The sequence below is a fragment of the Mya arenaria genome, chromosome 6 (genome assembly GCF_026914265.1).
Source record: "Mya arenaria isolate MELC-2E11 chromosome 6, ASM2691426v1".
NCBI classification, from domain to species: domain Eukaryota; kingdom Metazoa; phylum Mollusca; class Bivalvia; order Myida; family Myidae; genus Mya; species Mya arenaria.
This window is the reverse complement of record NC_069127.1, coordinates 20,126,875-20,147,754: the sequence shown is the minus strand read 5'-3', so window position 1 is coordinate 20,147,754 and position 20,880 is coordinate 20,126,875. Positions and strand designations below refer to the sequence as shown.

The 20,880-nt window shown below is 35.3% G+C and overlaps 1 protein-coding gene across 1 annotated transcript; it reads right to left on the bottom strand.

The window, feature by feature from the left end:
- Positions 1–411: 411 nt before the first annotated feature.
- Positions 412–20,751, bottom strand: LOC128236913 (uncharacterized). The gene is made up of 8 exons (XM_052952046.1): positions 19,439–20,751; positions 8,914–8,943; positions 7,481–7,659; positions 5,438–5,615; positions 4,778–4,813; positions 2,927–3,058; positions 2,353–2,553; positions 412–1,862 (listed from the first exon to the last, which is right to left on the bottom strand). Exons 1-8 carry the CDS (start codon positions 19,503–19,505, stop codon positions 1,852–1,854), a joined length of 834 nt encoding a protein of 277 aa, XP_052808006.1. The 5' UTR covers positions 19,506–20,751; the 3' UTR covers positions 412–1,851.
- Between the last annotated feature and the right edge of the window lie 129 nt (positions 20,752–20,880).

The following is a 20,880-nucleotide window of genomic DNA, read 5'->3' as shown; positions in this document are numbered from 1 at the left end:
GGGAATCAGAAATTTTAGCCAATTAATTGTTTGTATGAGTTTGGAAAAAGTAACAGCCTTTATCTTTCTTTTATCAAAAATAGACGTTACCGGAAATTTCTCGAGTTAAGTATCCGATGTGTTAATTTTCCATCAATTTTAACTAAAGTTGCTTGGCGGATACCATTTTCCTATTTTTAATAACAGTAACCTTGACCCCACTCCCCATAAAAGCACTTCAACGCTAGCTCTATACATAAGCTACTTACACACCAACGTTCATCTCTATCCATCGTTCATCTCTATCCAACGTTCATCTCTATCCATCGTTCATCTCTATCCATCGATTCTTACTTAAGGTATTGTGCAGAAAACCTTGACCCCACCCCTCAAAAGGAATCCCAAGCTAGCTCTTCTCATAAGCTGCCGCAGCCTACTCACAAAGTCATTACCACTCATTAATGCTAGCTGAAGTAATTGGGCGGAAACCAATATTTGACGCCCGCCTGCCCGCCAACGACGTCCCCATTTTAATAACCTGTTTGTTGAAATCCTGGTTAATAACAAACAAATGAGCCACCACATTGTTTTCTCAAATTTATGTGCATCATGAATTAGCACCAACATAATAACAGACATTCAAGTGTACACAGAACAGTTTCGTTATGATTTAAAACACATTCAAACAGTGAATGACATTCATACAGACACAAGTTTCATTAACATACGCAATAATTGTACGAAAATAAACACAAACAAGAATAATAAATATATTTATCACCCGGAGCACGCGATTGTGACGTCTGTATCCTAAATATAATCCTCGCGTTCCGGTACATATAATCACTTGAGAGGTCACTATGTCCCCCAGGTATGTGAACGTCTGTGCTTTTTCTTGCACTACGTCACCCAGGTGTGTGAACGTGTGTGCTTTTTTTGCACTACGTCACCCAGGTATGTGTACGTGTGGGCTTTTTCTTGCACAACGTCACCCAGGTATGTGAACGTGTGTGCTTTTTCTTGCACTACGTCACCCAGGTATGTGAACGTGTGTGCTTTTTCTTGCACTACGTCACCCAGGTAAGTGAACGTGTGTGCTTTTTTTGCACTACGTCACCCAGGTATGTGAACGTGTGTGCTTTCTCTTGCACTACGTCAACCAGGTTTGTGTACGTGTGGGCTACTTTTTGCGCAATTCGTCATGCAGGTATGTGTACGTGTGGGCTACTTTTTGTGCACTACGTCACCCAGGTACTTGTACATTGTACATGGTTGGGATGACATGTGCTTAAGCATAAGGAAAGCGATTTATTCGAGTAACAACCTGTCGACAAGCACACGTTTAAAGCGATTTATTGCTGAAGAGTTCAGCTTAGCAAACAATCGCGACCTTTAGTGTTTATTCGTTTCTGAAATATCACGAGTGATCTTAGCATTCAACGTGTACATGCATGTGTATATCACCTTCCAAGTTCAAACATTAGTTTGTGCAAAATACACGTGTTAGTACTTTGTGGCGATAAACGACAGCTCGACACGTGCTTTACAATACACTGTTATAAGTTACACATGTCTTGATGAACAAAAATTATAACTGAAATTTCGCTAAACATCTTATATCATCTCTAAACATCAAAAATAAATGTCTGACTGATTTCACAAATTATAACAATGGCGATATGAAGTATTTGAGCGGGTTGCAATGGGGGCTGGAGTCCTCCTTTACATGGACTGATACGGAAACATGTATCGCCCATGAGAAGTCAGTGTGTCTATGATGATACTGGTGAGCTTGTGTACGATGACACGTGTGTCCCAGCACGAGAGGTGATTGTTGAATATATACGTGAAGTGAGCAAGGTTGTGGCTGTCCTAGTGACGACCTGAAAGCAAAACAATACCATAACGAACATCCGTGTTTGCCGAAACTATTAGTAGATTTACAGTGTAAATTAGCTATTAGACAGACAATGCATGATTCAAAGAGGATTAAAATGTAGTAGTAAACTGATACAGAATATTAGTTGACTTTCGGTGTAAGAACGAATTTCTAGCAACCATGATTATATAAAGCAAATTGTTTTTTATAATGATGCGTGAAATAATTTGGTTCTTACGCCGAAATTCAGCAAGTTTTCGTTGTCATTTACCTTAACTGTTCAAAATGTCAAAAACTAAAACTCACGTGAGAATCTACGTCATGAGACGCCATTTTGATGACGTTATTTTCAAAACTTTTCATCATGGCATTATGAACGCTACGTTTATTTTATAAATTAATACGGGGCCAAATTGATATTTTCACTGAGTATGATAACCACTGAAAATAACATGATATTTCATGGAAAGGCAAACAATAAATTATGTGTTTACTTTTCTTTTCTTTGGCAGCTTTCTTGTACGCATCTCGGCGTTTCTTGTCGGCTTTCCGTCGTTGTAATTCAGCCTGCGCGTCGGGGTCCGCCATCAAAGCTTTACGACGGACGTACGACTCGTACACGCAGGAAAATATGAAGAACACGAGAAAGATGCCGAATCCAACGATGCCGCCGATCAGCATAATCATGTATTTGTCTGAAATGGGAGATATTTGTTATAAGAACTAATACATAATATGCTCTCATTCTTGAAATTAAGCAACCCCTTGGCGATCTTAAAAAAAACAACATAAACGCCAAAATTTAACCCCGAATTTCAACATTAGACGTATATTATCTAAACAAATTAAAATTCCTAGATTATCGCCAATGTGTGTCACAATTTGCACTCCTGTGTCAAATTCTGTTCTCGCCCCTGGAGTCCAATTAAATAAAGATTTTAGTCGATTGAAGTCGTAAAATGAAATTGTCTTTGTGTCATAGTTTCATTATTTTGCTGCATATTTGCGTGAATTGAACCTTGGCCAACATTGACATTGAACAAGAAGTTGAAATACTCATGTACGCACTAAAGCCGAGTCCCTGACACCCATCTTCGTCGCTGTCGTCGCCTTCATATCCACAGTCGTTGAAGCCGTCGCAGCGGTAGGAGAGTGGCAGACATACTTTGTTCGGACATTTCCACTCGAATGACTTGCAATCTGGCGGGAAACAAACATGTACGGATTACATAACACACAGCTAACAGTAGTGACAGCTAGTTAACTTTTAATTACATTCGGTGTCCTTACATCGCATCAACAATCGTCACAATGGTAGGAAAGTGGCATTGTTGGGATAACTCCATTCGAACGACATGCAACTAGCATTTAAATAAATGAAAAGTCACATCTAGTAAATGGACAGGCTTTAAAGCTCTGCGAGTGTTATATGTGTCTTCGCCGTCATTTCCATGGTGGCTGAAACTGTGGAAGCGGTAAAAGTATGTTTTGTACCATTTATAAGGGTCAAATGTTCAACTCCGATTGTATTTGAAATGTAGAACAAAAGCCGCAATGGGAAGAAACCGGAGTTTTTGTTTGTGCAATTAGGACAGAAACAACAATCTTGGCCTTGACCCCCATTGGTCACAAGTACAATACCAATGTACTTGGTATATAGTAAGTTTCAGCAATATAAGTTATTCCATTTCAAAAATAATGTATTTATGTTAAGTTACAGCAACGTGGACCGTAACCCTATTGACGCAAATATTAATCCCAAGATAAGACTTCACATAAGCTTCCTACATAAGAAATTGCATAACTATAAGAACATCCTATTTTTATCTATTCTAAGTAACATCAGCCTTGACCTTCATCCCACCAATTTACGTTTGTTTGTTACATACCTTCAATTGCGTTCTTATACATCAATTAAATGCAAATTTCTAGGTCATTTTTTCTTCTGATTTGAGTTATACCAACCTTGACCGGGGGCGTAGCTTGACGAAATTAAATGTCTAGGCCATTTTCTTGGGGTGATGAGGTCTCCCCCCCCTTCCTAGCTAGATTGTCGTAGGTGCGTTTTGTTGTAAAACATTAATGAGAACAACAATATCGCTGTGTTTTACCTTGAATTTACTTTAAATTAAGGCGCATTTGTCGGGATTTCAAATATAAGCCCCCTAACACCATATTATGCCTTCAGTTTTTATTGCAGATTTGACATTTTTATTAATTCGATTTTTCTGAAAAATGTGTAGGCCACGGCCAACAAGGCCTTAAGGAAGCTACGCCCCCGTTGACCCTATTGACCCAAACAACAATCCCAAGATTTATCTTCACATAAGCTTTCTACACACGTTTCATCAGTAAAGTCTTTAGTTGTAGCAGCGGCCTTGAACCCATCAACTCTCAAGGCAATTTCAAGTTACGTCCTAACATCAGCTACCTATACGCCAAGATGTATAACTATCCTATAAATGCCAACTGAAGTTATTGAGTGGAAACCATTTTATTTCTTTAGTAGCAGTTACATCGACCTTGACCCTACTGATCCAAACAACAATCCCAAGACACATATTCACATTATCTTACACAACATGTTTTATCAATACAAGTTAGCTCTGACTCAAGTTATTGAGCAGTAACTTGTTTCTATTTTCAGTAACAGCTACCTAGAAATCACCAACCCTAAAAGCAAGTTCAAGCTACGTCTTTACATAAAGCTATCTACACATCAAGTTTCATCAATATCCGGCCATCGATGTTTTCTAAAGGAATTTAGCGAAAACCACATGCAAGTGTTTGACGCACTTGTTCGGGCTGTGCATCACTTCTGGCACTTCGATATATAAATATATATATATAGTATGTTGAACGCTAATTATAACCCTATACAATGAAGCTTAAAATACACTAAAATAAAATGTACATTACCGTTAATCGGCGTTGAAAACGAAGACGCATTTGCATCTGAAAAAAAGAAGAACAGTTGCGTATAAATGTTAGTATCAAACACGCGCGTATTTGAGCTTTAAACTGTATCATTCAAACTCATTCAGAAAAAGCAAATTGTTGATAGCTTAAATTTGTCAGTTCTGTAAAGACATTGCATGTGTTCTGTAAAGGTGCTTGCGGCAAACGATTGGTTACCCGCTTAAAGCTTCATCTAACAGGGATGCACAATACAGTTTCACAAACCAACTAAGTCTTGAATATGTTTTGTTTTCGCGCTCAAATTCTACAATCCAATAAGACACTAATACTAACAGTTCATTCAGGTGGTCAGAGTGTCTCTGCTTATCTTATTTTTTTTTAAACCAACAACCAGGGCCCGGTTCTTTGTAAACTATTCGAACACAGGTATACACAGTCACATTGATTTTCTTACTCCTAATATGTTTTCTAATATACTGAAAGTTTGCAGTTTTATAGTACATAATTTGAAATTCGGATTCAAAGCGTCCATGTAACATTCTCGTTCACCAGAGTGATGATGTTAGGTTTATCATTATAAAACCTCTGCGGAATGAGAATGACATGTAACTGCATATATAAACCCTTTAAAATATTGAAAACAAACAACATAAAACATACTCGCTGTGGACGTAATGGCACCCTGGAAGCCGGAAGTCGTGTTGAGGGCGTCACTGATAAATTCGACTTTGAGCCAACTCGCCTGCGCCGTCACCTGATAGTTCGTGAGATCCGTGCAGTTACTGCTCCAGTCGAGCTCGCTTGAGTCGTTAGCGCTCGCCGCCTCTAGCTCGTATAACTAGAACAGAAGCAATGTACATGTATACGTATACGTGAATACAACAAATAATCATGTTGGGCCAGTCGACCTACGCCCTGATCGGAAAGGTCAGATTCATGTTGTTTCTGCGCCTGTCGAGCCTTTAGGGCTTGGCGTATCTAACTGGTACAAATGGGAACCGTTCCACACATAGGACATATTTTCATTTAGTGCAATAATGATGTTGGTTTCTCTGAGGGAATAGACTGCTCCTAAAAAGGCCTCATGAACAAAACTATAAGGACACTTGATAGTACACCATATATTGTTACTACACATGTATCTGCAGGGCCACACTCATTTTGAAGTAAAACCCACTCACACAGTAACTATAATAGGCCCTTCTTAGTTCAACTATATGAATAAAACATGAGATTTCCAGAGCGATGCATGAATGGGTCAGATGTTAAGAATGCGGATTCCAAGTAGTAGACTAGTTTGCAGTAAGTGCTCCATTCTAGCTCGCTCGAGTACTAGTCTAACTGGTATAGGAATCAAGGACACAGGCCACAAAGTATAGCTAGATAATTATCGCGAATATCAAGTGGTTGACACGAAACAATTCGCGAACGTTATCAGGTTATGTTATGGCAGTTATATGTCACCATAATTAAGTGCTCGAATCGTATGAACTGTTCGAACGTAAGCGCGGTAAGGTTCACCGGAAAAAATCTTTATCGCGTTAAGGTTTCCCGGAGTACAGTGGTTATCGCGATAAGGTTTCCCGGAGAACAGTGGTTATCGCGTTAAGATTTCCCGGAGTACAGTGGTTATCGCGTTAAGATTTCCCGGAGTACAGTGGTTATCGCGATAAGGTTTCCCGGAGTACAGTGGTTATCGCGTTAAGGTTTCCCGGAGTACAGTGGTTATCGCGTTATGGTTTCCCGGAGTACAGTGGTTATCGTGTTAAGGTTTCCCGGAGTACAGTGGTTATCGCGTTATGGTTTCCCGGAGTACAGTGGTTATCGCGTTAAGGTTTCCCGGAGTACAGTGGTTATCGCGATAAGGTTTCCCGGAGTACAGAGGTTATCGCGTTAAGGTTTCCCGGAGTACAGTGGTTATCGCGTTAAGGTTTCCCGGAGTACAGTGGTTATCGCGTTAAGGTTTCCCGGAGTACAGTGGTTATCGCGTTATGGTTTCCCGGAGTACAGTGCTTATCGCGTTAAGATTTCCCGGAGTACAGTGGTTATCGCGTTAAGGTTTCCCGGAGTACAGTAGTTATCGCGTTAAAGTTTTCCCGGAGTACAGTGTTATCGCGTTATGGTTTCCCGGAGTACAGTAGTTATCGCGTAAAGTTTTCCCGGAGTACAGTGGTTATCGCGTTAAGGTTTCCCGGGGTACAGTGGTTATCGCGTTTAGATTTCCTGGAGTATAGTTTGTGTTTAAATTGTTAGCGCGTGACCTAAAAAAGGAATGGTATACATTCAAGACGCATGTTCTTCAGAGCCTTTACATAGAATATTTTTTGCAATGTTACTCGGGTAATTTATAGCCAATCAAGACCATTTTTTTGTTGGGAGTATGTTAGAACGGTGGTATTTTAACAATAGATACTTCCGTTCCCTACTGATATTTTATTGTGGCCATAGCAGTTTCAAATGTTTGATTTTTTTATATATTTTGATTATATTTTTGAATAATGTTAGCACTTGATAATTATTGGAACATGTAAGAAACGAAGAGAGGTAAAGATAAGAGGGGATTTTAGCCTTCCTCCACCACGAGTCGACCATCCGATCCGTACCCTGTTTCTATGATATTATTGTGTGTTTTACAATATCATTTTCACAAAATAGATGATGCTTTTGAAAAAAAAATTATATTTGTTTAAACAAGTAACATACAATGAAGTAATCTCCACATCTGTCCGTCTTGCTGTCCGCCTGGTAGGTGATGACCATGGACAATTGGTACCCTGCGTCCGTCTCCAACCACCACGTGCAGTGGGCGTTCGCTCCGTAGTTCGAACCTGTGTCGATTGTCGCGGAACCGCCCCCGTTTATCTTCTTGTACGACCCGCAAGCTGTGAGAATAGAAAAGACGGATACTAGTAATGGTAATTCAAGTGGAACTACCACATGCAGTAAGCGCACGATCCGTAAGTTGTAAGTTTTGGGTACATATTGTAATGTACCGAAACTACTTAAATATCTTATGCTTAATATCAATATGTATGGTTTTCCCCGTACATTTTGGTTTTTAGAAAGTATCATAGAATCGGGAATTCTCGACTGTTCCAACACTTAGAATTAATATGATTGCCTTTAATATTTAAAAACAAAACCTGACAACTTCTTAACGGTTATAGCATAAACATCTGAAGATATTAACACTGAACAGACCATTCGGAACTCCTCGGCCATTTTTATCGAAAACAACCCCGGATGTATGCCGGTACATCAGTTGAAGAAGTTCGTATTTTTTTAATTATATCATGTAGTGTTTTAGCTTGTATTTATTGATCTAAGTTTAAATTAATTGCCAGTGAAGTGTATTATTGCAAAGATAATTAAGATTCCCAAGAGTTAAGTCATTAAGTTTAACTGCCAAATTAAATTACTACGCGATCTAGATCACTTGCAGCGGACTTAAACATACCGATTTCTGAGTATATAAACCGTCCAAATACATCCGAGGTTGCTTACGATAAAAATGGCCGAGGAGTTCCGAATGTGAACAGACTAATTGCTTTGCCTTTAAAGGCCTAGTTTAAGGAATGTCTGGCAGCTGACCAGCAGAGTGCTAAATTTGCTTTGTATTTTTATTGGTTAATTGCCCTGTGTAACAACCCCTAAAAGATTGTTGACCTAACCTGATTACTGAAACGTATTCTCTGATACCAAGTGCACGTGCACGTGCAGGTGTCACCACTGGTTGAGATGCACTTGCTGTATGTGTCATCACTGGTTGAGGTGGTTTCAGTAATTTAAACTTATGGGTAAATATGGTAAAAATATCAATTTCAATTACTGACTTCAATAGTCCAATTTGTATTTTTGTTTTTCCTAACATTTCAAACTCAATGTGGTTAAACAAATGATAATTCGAAATATGAACTGAAAACATTTGTACATCTCTGTGGCAAGTTTGTACCAGCCACATATATATGACACAGATTAAAAATGGGCAATGTTCGATGAACATGAACTAGCGACACGGTGCTAACTTTACAGTTATTGTGATGGGCAATAATTAATAATTAAGAAGACATCCTTTAGTCAATAAGACATCATTAATTCGATAAGATATCATTTAATTATTTCATAAATTCACTTACCTTCAGAAACGGAGGACACTGCCATTATCACTGAAAATACAAACAACACGGTCATTGTAACAGATAAAGAAAATCAACCATTTTAAAATTAAGTATCTTCTACTTTGAGCTCCAAAATCAATGTTTCAATTTAAGACAATTGATTACATAAAAGATGAGCCCGTAGATTGCACACTGTAGGTGTCGCGTCACATAATTAGTCTTTAAAGGTTGGGATTATCTTTAATGGTTGGCATTATTCTTCCCCTGGTATTGGTGATGTAAGTACTTTGATCTTGTAATTGTACTAGGGGGATCATGTTCAAAAATAAACGAGGGCATACTTAAGTTCATTATTATTGATACATCTAGACTTTGCACGAGTGTTGGTGCTTGCACACCTTGAAGATGACTAAATGATAAATATTGAAATAAACGTTGCCATTTTATGGTTAAAAATCCAATTCGGCAAGTGACTATAATATAGCTACATAATAATGAAGGACAGGTGCATATGTACTAGTGCCATCGCGTGCAATGCCAAAAACTGACATAACAGGTTTGATATTGTTTGAGACATTACGCATTTTATAATTTAATCAAAAACATCCACTCATAACACACAGATGTTGAATGTGTGGTCATGCTACCGGCTCGGTCGTTCACGTAGTACCCAAGACTTGATCTTCTAGATCTTATAGTGTGAAAATGTTTCCAGAGGTTAAAATAACCTGTTTTATTAAGATAATAGACCTGTCAAAAACCTCTTCAAGCGTCTCTGAAAACGTGTATGGTATTCAGTGACAGCTTCATTGCTTTAATAATGAATTACATTGTCTATGACCGCTCGCCGTGGAGAGTACATACCTGTCTGCAATGAATAATAGATAAACTCATAAACATAAGGCCTATGAAAAAACAGCTTTGTTTCTGGTTGCGACAAAACAGAATATGTGTAAGAAGTGTGATTATTTTATTTTAAACATTTTTTATATATTTTTTTGTTCTTTTTATGTTTTTATTTATCTTTTTATAAATTTATTTATTTCTATTTTGGATCACCAATTGTTTGTTTTTAAATGATTTAGTGTGGGGGGTTTTCGACATTTTTTACGGTCAGCAGTAAAAAAAACGGTTGGACAAGATGTTGTCGGTTTACTAGAAACATATCTTTTTGTATGGCCTCACTGGCATGTTTTAACTCCCTCAAAAACGAAGGCAATTATTATTAACCTGGATTGGCATGCCATCAATAATTGATAGACTATTAGCCTGGAACAGTCACGGTTCAAATCCGATTACAACAGTCCGTTACATATATAATGCCTTTGGTCTTCCGGGAGGAACGTAACATAGGGTTCTCGTTTGACAATACAATGCACGTTAAAGGTGAACTAAACCATCATTTATATTTCCTTATTTTATCCCTTGTTTCTGCTAGAGTAACTCTAACGAGGGCTACATTTCAGTATTCGCACTTTGCTCCTAAAACATCATATGACTAACAATCATATCAGAGCACTCGCCAAATTGCGAGTATAAATAAACCTACACACCCAAGTAATGATTACATATTATAAGTATGTACTTACATAAAAAGCTTTGATGCGATACAGTCGTAAAACCATTTATTTATTTTGTGTAAGTAAATATTAACAGTTTTGTAGGTTACTTTAGTTGTCTACATAATACTTTGTAAAGTACCCACTTACTTGGCCAGCCACTGTTTATATAAACCGCTTAACCTGATTTAAATCAATAACGGCTGACTGCTGATTTATCGAAATAAGTGTATTGGAAAACTTGAGAAATACTGTCTTCTCATTGGACAAAATAGTATGCTGACCACTAAACAGGGTTAGATCCTGTCTGTGCATTATAAACTTCAACTTTACATAACTAATACTCTCACTGAATCTGACACCGATAAATAAATGTCTTAAAGGCGTCGTAAAAAACACCCTTACACTAAAAACATGATAGTATATTTTTTAACATTCTACAAAAAAAATAATGTGCGTTTCCAAACACTAAATAGCTGTTTTCATTGCCTAGTTGTTTTTATTTCCTGATTGGGAACTTAGCGCATACAATCAGGAAACATTGAGAACGAATCTCGATGTCTCAAGAGTGGGGAAATTAATTTTTAGACCGTCTGTAGACTAAACACCCTTGAGGCTAACTATATGTGTATGTTATAAAGAACTACATCATAGGTAGGCTTATCATGTTTTTGTTAGGCTTTATGTGAGAAAAATATTTACTTCATTTGGTAATGCCGTTAAAGGAATCAGTATATCAATATTTACCAATACAAAGCTTTTCAAACTATATCCTAAAGGGACTATTTCATGGTCTGTGAAATGCACTTTTTACTGATTTATTGATACGAAATAAAGTATGGAAAAATCATAAGAATTGTTAAAACTGAGAAACTGACAATTGGAATTCTTCAATAACGGTTGAATTATGCTAAAATATATTTGAGTGATATAAGACTGCTGACAAAAGATCAGATCGCAGATTTTCATATTTCCGTTCGAAAATGTATGGTTAATGGCTTAAAGCGTTACTAAAGATTTAAGAAAATGCATGAAACATCTTCTTTTTTTACTTAAATATGAAAATCTGCGGTCTAATTTTTTTTTGTCAGCAGTCTAATATAACTGGTATCCACGCATTTTCGCATACATTGTTTCCAAGACAAAAAAACATTATATCAAAAGGTTCAATCTGTGAAAGTGCAGCTTTAACTCATGACTATGAAAATTGAGCGTTTTGTTTATAGATCGGGTAATAAATCCTTCATTGTGTGTGTATGTCATAAATAATATATTACTATAGATTCTTACATGATCATTTTAGTTAATTTCCTTGATATTTAGCTAACCAATTGAAATTAATGCAGTATATAGAAAGAATTAGCACCTCCAGTCAAACCGGCTTTGTTCTCGAAGACACGTCTTTTTGAAATTGATTTCAATTCTCTTTTTAAAGAGGCCAATCGTATTTAGTCAGAAATTGATGATAAACTATTACATACTGTTGCCCAATATTGGTTTAGACGGTCAAACAACTTGCCTCGGGTACCGGGAGAGGTATCGCATGACCACATTCTGAACTTGAATACTGCATATAATGCATGCCCGATTGTTTAACATGATCTTTTTTCAAAAAGAAAATGCAATGAAACGTAAATTTCAACATTTAAAATGTTCTAACATCGAATACGGTGCTGCGAATTCACAAGATATTCATTAACGAAAGGGTTCCAGTGAACATGACATTTTCTCAATTTACCTCGTGTATCGTACCAAACATTGTACATGCCTACACATAATATGTTCAAATAAAGTACGGGTTCCTCAATTTTATTTTCCCCAATATTCTTTTGCATCATATTTACTTGTTTACGTATGCCGATCTATGTTTGTGTGAACATACTTTTTCCAAGTCCAGACAAAATTGCTATGTCGAAGTCACTGAGACCTCGGGAACTCTTCGAGATAACGACCATTCGATATAACCGAAATATAAAAAAGTGTATAACTTAACCTAACATATTCAAAAACACTTCGACATAACCAGAACATCGAGAAAATACAAAGATCGACATAACGAGTTCGACTGCAGTTTGTACGTGTATGATTGTCTACTTTGTTCCCCATTGTTACATCTTCTGCATATTTTATTGCCTACCATAAATTGCCAGGCATTTTGTATAACTGTTTTGTTGCTTGATTTCTCTTTAGTTTGCTGTTCTCTCCTATCCACAATTATAAAGGCAATACAGACATTGGATTGAATTTAATCGAGAAAAACGTTGAAAATTACTATTGCCTATAAACGAGAGGGGACCTCAATGACCTTGACCTTTTATCAATCCCCGAGACCTGCGTCAGACAAGGTATTGTCATTTCGTGTAAATTACATTTTTTCCCCATTGTGCTAAACAATTCAATGTGTCTTTAGAATAAATATGTTAAAGATACTATTGTAATACACTGGGTAAATATTATCCGAAGGTTTTAAATAGTTCAATGAATTGAACTGCATACAACGTACGTCAGTATTTGGCCAGCAAAATAAAAATCGAAATCTCGATAGTACGAGTATATCAGACTGAATTAAACGTTGACGTTTGAAAGGGAAAGAAAGTTTATCTGTTTTTTTTATATAATTAATTTCTTAACTATAAATATTTATTTATTTAAAAAAGTAAATGTCTTAATTTTGATCATAAATGTTCATTCATTAATTCGTCCTTCCGTACGTATGTTCGTTCGTTCGTTCTTTCGTCCGTACGTATGTTCGTTCGTGCGCTCGTTCGTTCGTTCGTTCGTTCGTTCTTTCATTCGGGCGTTTGTTCATTCATTCATTCATCTATCCATCCATCCATCGATCCATCTGTTCTCGTGCGTGAAAGAATGTCCAACCCAAATGATAGTTTAACACTTACAGGCGCACAATATACATGTAGAATGATTCAAAAACATATTTTGCATTATCATATTTAACTCATTTAAACATCTGTACCAACATCATTGATGTTTTATTTTGATCATTGAAGTCAAATAAGTTAACCGCGATAATGCATTCTGTATATAAAAAAGGCATCAGCCTTAAGTGTGCGCGTCTTTAAAGCTGCACTCTCATAGATTGAACGTTTTGAAAAAAAATGAAATATTTGTTTGTCTTGGAACGAGCCAATTTATGCGAAAATGCATGGAAACCAGTGATATAAGACAGCTGACAACAATCAGATCGCCGATATTCATATTTAAATTCAAAATATGATGTTTTATGCATTTTTTCTGAAACCGTTAGTAAATCTTTCAGCCATAAAACATTAATTTTCGAACGGCTTTCAGATATTTACGCAAAAATTGGCTCATTTAATGTCAAAAAATAGTCAAAACGGTAAATCTGTGAGAGTGCAGCTTTAAGACTTAATTACAACCATGGGGAACTATCTCCGTTTTTAAAAGATCCAGATAAAAACACGCTATATTAGATCTATATGTTCTAATGTACACCCCAGTCTACGAATCCCTCACAATGCCATTTAAACAGACAAACTTCAGAAACCCACTTCTTCTCTTGACTTAAGTAAACAATTTTATCTAAGGTCTGCTAATTGCTAGTATTCAGAAATTGTATAGTCAAATCTTGAATTTCAACAATTTATCTAGTATTTAATCACAAGTGACAATTGACAAGATTTGACAATATTGAATACTCCCACAACTAAATATTGAACACAAGTATTGATTATTTAAGTATTTTGTTATTTATAACGTGCGCGTACATTAGGTAGAACGCATACAAACATACATGGTCTCTAACGCAGTAAATAACATTCTTCACCGCAGAATTAACCAAATTATATACAAGTTTTGATATAGCGTGATGCACCAGTTAATTGTAACCACCCCCCCCCCCCCCCAACAGTTCCTAACCGGGCAAGTGGATTTTCCCCGGGTACTCCGGTTCCCCCCTCCCCCCTCACCGCACCTTACACAAGACCACACTCTCGCGTAACATCGTGCCAACGAGAGTATGATATATTGGTGTTATAGCTTATTTCAAAACCGTTGTAAAATAAGTATGTTTAAACTAAATTATATTGTGTCTACCAATTTTCGGATTCAAATCTACCTTAATCAAGAACGGCCACTGGTAGTTGTAATAAAATTAGTGTTTTAATTCACAGATGGGTCACTCACTGACTATTAATTTGAGAACCATATGTTCATATATTAGTAAGTTAACTGTAAATATGAAAGTGTGGTTCGATTTTCGTTTAAAAATAGTTAACATACAGTTTAAAGCATTAAACAAAACAGCCAGAATAGAATAGAACAAAATATTATTTTACTTAAACATAACAGCTTATCGTCAGAAAAACAGAACAGAAAACAGAAAAAAACAACAACATGGAATGTGAAAAAATAATGCTAATACATTATATAGTTCTTTAATCACATAACAAACTCTAATTGGTGAAAGTAAATTATATTGTCTTTACAAGAAAGCCTATGGATTTCTCGCTATGAGTCACATGATGGTCTCTAACGCAATAAATAGCAAGAACATTAATGATTTAATAGTGCGTATTATATGAATACATTTGAGGACTACATCATAACATTTAACGATCAGACATTTGGAGATGCGGGTAACCATACACAACGTATAAACTGTTGTTTTATGAAACCAAAAAACATATGCAAATATAGTTATGTGAATAGTTAATTGTCTTTTTTATAATGTCTGAAATTGACGTGAGTATAAAAAAACAAGCTAGTGGGAGTTGTAGTGAATAAATCATTTGGGTTGATCCTTTTCTGGTTATTCCTTTCTTATACGGACTTGAATGAGCAAATAATGTATTTTATTCCATTTCTTTAAAAAATATTGACTGAACACACTTATTTTAGTAAGTGGACAAGGTTCAAGCAAATACGCCAGTCTGCATTGTCTAAATATTGTATGTTGTTCATCCAATTTAAGAAGTTTAAATACGGATAAAAGGTATAGAGAATAATAGTAGTTAGTGTTTAATGATCGGAAAGATAGAGTCATTTATAAGGCACTGAAGAGTTAAGACCGTTTTTTTACATTTGCAGATGTTTTCTTTAAAAAAAAATAAGAATTGAGATCCTTTCAATACTTGACCTCTTGAATAAAACGTATTGTTAAAGTTTCAGACATTTCACGAGGCCATGAACTAATGTTGAAATTCATATCCACTTATGACAATTGCAGCTAGTGACTTTACAAATCAATTCAAATAACAGTCTGTAAGTATTTATTTTTCGACTTCGAAACCAAACACATGTTTTGAATGTCTTGGTTTTAGTAACGTTTGTAAGGGTGAATCATGTGCGATGACTAAAACTATAGCGCGTCAACTTTTTTAAAATATTTTTTTTTCTACAAATACTACATTATGCTATGTTTTCCTTGGCATTACTTTCGAGCATTGTTGCTGTTGTTGTTGCAGCGGTTTTTGTAGTTGCTGTAGTTGTTGTTGATTTTATTGCTGTTTAACTTTCTTGCACTGTACGTTTAAGTACGTATTTAAGTAAATGGAATTAGACAGCCAATGACTAAATAGACATAAGTTATTGGTGTTTAAAACAGGTGATTGTTTAGGCAGAAGTGGTGAATTCACTTTATGTTGAAGTGTTAACCATATTTCCAGTTTAGACGCAATTAATCCAATTATATTAACTGTTATTACGTAGTTAGACCTAGTATCTTTAAAAGTGTAAAGCCGTTAGATACAAAAAATAATTCTGAAGCATTTATGTTTGGTAATTATATATATCGGTAGCATTTAAGAATCGCTTCACTTTATTAATAAATATGTAAACCAGATGATTAACTGGAGCGCCGTAATAAGTAGCTTTTTTTATTAACATTAAGAATATAAAAGTCACGTTTTATTTGTATGTTTATTCAATATTTGCCATTTTAGTAAGTCATATACATATATTGTTGTTGTTTTTTTATTTTAAAATTGCGAATCGGAAGTATGGGTTTATATTGAGACTGAGGTTATAGAACGAGTACATAGAAAATTTTGCTAGTGGGTACTAAACATCCAACGCTCTAGAAATATGCTGTGGTTTTTAGGAAGAGCTAGACATGTCCAGAAATAGATTACGAGATGTGTACAAAACGGGTTGGTGGGCTAGCATGGAGCCACATTCATCCTTGTATTTGTAAAAGGAAGTGAAGGAACAGTTCAAATTGTAAAACTAGAAAAAAAAATATAGAAATAGTTGAGCTAAAGTGAGATTGTCCTCCTATAATTAAATTAGCTAACTAGGTAAACTTAAGAATACATTATGTAATTTAAACGATTTTGGAAATGAATTTCATTTTTTTTTTACTCTGTTCAATGAATAAGGATATACGACATACTTATATTCCTAGATAAGTGATAGAAATCCAACTATATGTATACCATAACTTAATTCTGATAATAAACCTAAGTTAATAGAATAAGCTACTTTCTGCTTTAATGCATTTAAGATGCATGTATAAGAGACTTGCATACTGACTTGCATGTATAAAATCACATTTAAAGACATCCGAACCAAACAATTGTTAACATTGTCTTAAGTGGTCAAGATAGTGTGTATCATGTTTGTTAATAATGTATTATCAAATTCTTAATATATCGTTTTATGAATGTAATAAATGTGTTCTGTTTAACCGATGAGCTATATATGCTTAGGTTATAAAAACACACTCTGTTCTGTTCTGTTTGAAATACCAAGAAGATAATGAGGGATCACTCCATTTCAATGAAGCCGTTATAACACTGTGTTTTGGTGTTTTGATGCAGACAACAAACATGTCTTAATTTCCTGTATTATTATTATTATTATTATTATTATTATTATTATTATTATTATTATTATTATTGCTATTATTATTATTATTATTATTATTATTATTATTATTATTATTATAAATAATAATAATAATAATAATAATAATAATAATAATAATAATTATTATTATTATTATTATTATTATTGTTATTATTATTGTTTTTATTATTATTATTATTAGTATTAGTATTAGTATTAGTATTAGTATTATTAGTAGTAGTATTATTATTAGTAGTAGTATTATTAGTATTATTAGTATTATTATAAGTATTATTATTATTATTTTTATTATTATTATCATTATTATTGTATAGGATCTGTAACGATTCGTCAAATAACTAACTATTTTATTCAACTAGTTCAGGAATTATGTTAGTAAGCGAGATTCCTGATATATTTCCTGGACGAGTTGAATAATCTTGTGTGTTATACAATGACAAGTGTCGGATTCGTTTTTATAACATGCACTTTTCAACAAAACACCTCACGCGGCACCTGTTTTACCTGCGCTTCTGATGAGCCGAATACCACAAACTGACAAAGCAATTTATCATTTTTGTGGTGATATATGCATTTCAGAAATGTAGTCCACGGAATAATTTAAAATAAAATATAAAACTATATTATTCCGTTTTATTAAAAAGATGATTACTAAAATAATATCCAGTCAAAACTAAATTGTTAACGAAATTTACTGTCTTTTAAATGGAGACATCGCATTATATGTTAATGACGTCATTTTTTTTTCAAACACATAAACTCATGATAGTTAAAGAATATTTTTACGAAATCAGGTGGAATTATCATACGTTTTCATCATAAACAATGAGAAAATGAAAGTATGACAGGCTGGGATATTACCAAATAAGCAATTGCTGTTTCAAATTTAATTGTTTACTAGCATGCGGAGTGATATGTTGTTATAGATTATATATGTGTATGTGTACTACTGAAGAATATATATGGTAATATGAAACCGATAACATGGTATAGATTATGATGTATACTTTTCTGCGTTTGAGTAAAACGAATTCGATGAAAATAACGTTCTATTTTTTATACTGTAATAATGGCAAGCATAAATGATATAAGAGAGGTTTTTACCGGTATTTATCGTATGACGGGATTTCCATTTGCCAAGCGGTACACATTTATTTTCTTTACGATATACAAAGGGTGTTATTCAATAAGCAACTTAAGTCAATTTTATAGCCATAAATCATTGACTCCATTCACTGTTTCGATCCGTTTTTATATTGAGCAATCCGATTATCTACATCGTTCTTAGATTCATTTAAGACCAGTATTGAATACCATCCCAGTACCCTGGTACCTGTGACAATTTCAATACAAACCTTTTGAAGTCGATCTTATTCGTAAATTTAGATTATCCTAATATCCATAATTTCGCTATTTTGCTAAATTAAATGAATTGACCTTTGACCAGTATTAAAATGAACACAATGCCGACGAAACAAAAACATCAGTTTGTTGCCATTTTAGGCATTTATACAGACTGACGATGTTTGAAGTTTCATGTAAGAGCCCTAATGAAACGGGTCAAGGATCTCTGCCACGTGGTTCACCGGTACACTGGCATACCAGAACATTTTCCTTGTGGTATAGTATAACACCGGTAAAAGAAGCTTGCGGTATAGAATAACGCCGGTAGAAGAAGCTTGCGGTATAGTATTACATCGGTATACCGGTATACCAGAGCATTTTCCTTTTGGTATAGTATTACACCGCTAAAAGAAGCTTGCAGTATAGAATAACACCGGTATACTGGTATATCAGAAAATTTTCCTTGTGGTATAGTATTACACCGGTAAAAGAAGCTTGGAGTATAATATTACACCGGTACACTGGTATACCAGAACATTTTCCTTGTGGTATAGTATAACACCGGTACCGAAAAAGCTTTTCATCACAGTAAACCGGTATAATCGAGGCTAACCGGACACTGGTGAAAAAAAATCATTTTCGCAGTAAACCGGTACACTGGTTCACCAGTACTTTTTTCGCGGTAAGCGAGTATGCCGGTGTACCAAGGCTTAACAGCCGGTGTACCAAAGCTTATCATCGAGGTAAATTGGAACATGGGTGTATTGTAACCAACGACCAAACGGTGTACTTACGGAAAAATATATAAATGGAGAGAAGGATGACATTGTTGCTGTCTAGCTGGCTTCCGATCCTCCTCATAGTATTAGAACCAAACAGATTTTACTCGCGTGTCGAACCGGACGTCTACGTCACGCATACTTTCCGACGTCAATGCTCCATACGCGGGCCCACTTCTCTCCGTTACGTAATCCTCTGAACGTTGATATTCTATTTTTTACACTTAATTATCAGCTCACTGTATGAAGAGTGGCGTTGAAAGGTACTTTTCACAAATGAATACGCAACTATTTGAATTAATCCAAAGGCAATATAAAATAATTTAATTGCCGCCAATATATCTTCTTTCCGTTGTCTATTGTCAGCCTGAACGGTCTCTAATTTCAGTAATCCAATCAACCACACAAATCGATGACGTTCCTAATATGAAATTTAATTACACAGCGTTTGAAATCTGGTAAAGTTCAGGACCTACGTTTTAATTTCCATCAAAGCGCGACAATACAATCCATAACTTGCCGTAAAATGACACTGTTCAACTATGTCCTCGATGGAACTTTTCACCCAATTCAATTTATGTAGCCGTTTCCCGTTAACAAAATATTTGTTTCAGGAAATCAAAAACGTTTGTCCGTATACACCCTTTATTTTAATCCCTGTGAATTTGACAACCAAACAGACCCATAATTATAACCTTTGCCATGTGCCGTATATAATATCAGTAGTCAAAGAGTTAAGGCATTGATCCGAGGATAAATGTGTTATTTCTTATATGGCTCTATTGTCGAGCTCGTTAAAGTTTAAAAATCCAATAGTCAAGCGAGTCAGTCTTTTTTCATACTTAACACGATAACATGTGCGTTTAGGTCTGTAATAAAAGCATTGAATTGGTATTTTGTTATTTGTAGCTTACATTACTACACCGGCGATAATCCCTTCTCTTTGTAGTTTAATACGGATTAGAATTAACAATTATTCTTTTATAATGCACTTGAATGGATCAAACTAATCAACCGGTCAGTTTCACTTAGCGACCTTTGAAACAACAATAACCGAAGCTATCGGTTCTCAGTATTCAAACATATTTTCATAAAAGTCAATTTAATTCTCAGCGTTCTATGGTTATTCCTCATTTCGTTTATCATTTGGTAAGAGGCTCAGCAATATTGGTTTACAATAAAATAGTAATAATCCTTGCATCGCAGACAAATTGCGTTTTTACTCCTTTCCATCTGGTTCAACTTATTAAAGATATACACCACCTTTCCGTCTGTTTCAACTTATTAATGATACCCCACCGTTCCATCTGATTCAGACTCTGCCATGCAAAGCCAACTGGTAGAAACAATTTAGAACTGTCAACCTATTGATCAGAAATCGGAAATTATGGGAGAGGATATTGGATTTCATGGCTATATTGTGCGATCGACTGACTGAGACCGGTGCTGTCATTGAG

Excerpts from the sequence above, each read along its gene's own strand:
- LOC128236913 (XM_052952046.1), bottom strand. The coding sequence starts at position 19,505 with ATGAGGAGGATCGGAAGCCAGCTAGACAGCAACAATGTCATCCTTCTC. Across the intron at positions 8,944-19,438 it reads CTCCATTTATATATTTTTCC|TGATAATGGCAGTGTCCTCC; the intron begins GTAAGTACACCG and ends TTGTATTTTCAG. Across the intron at positions 7,660-8,913 it reads AGTGTCCTCCGTTTCTGAAG|CTTGCGGGTCGTACAAGAAG; the intron begins GTAAGTGAATTT and ends CTATTCTCACAG.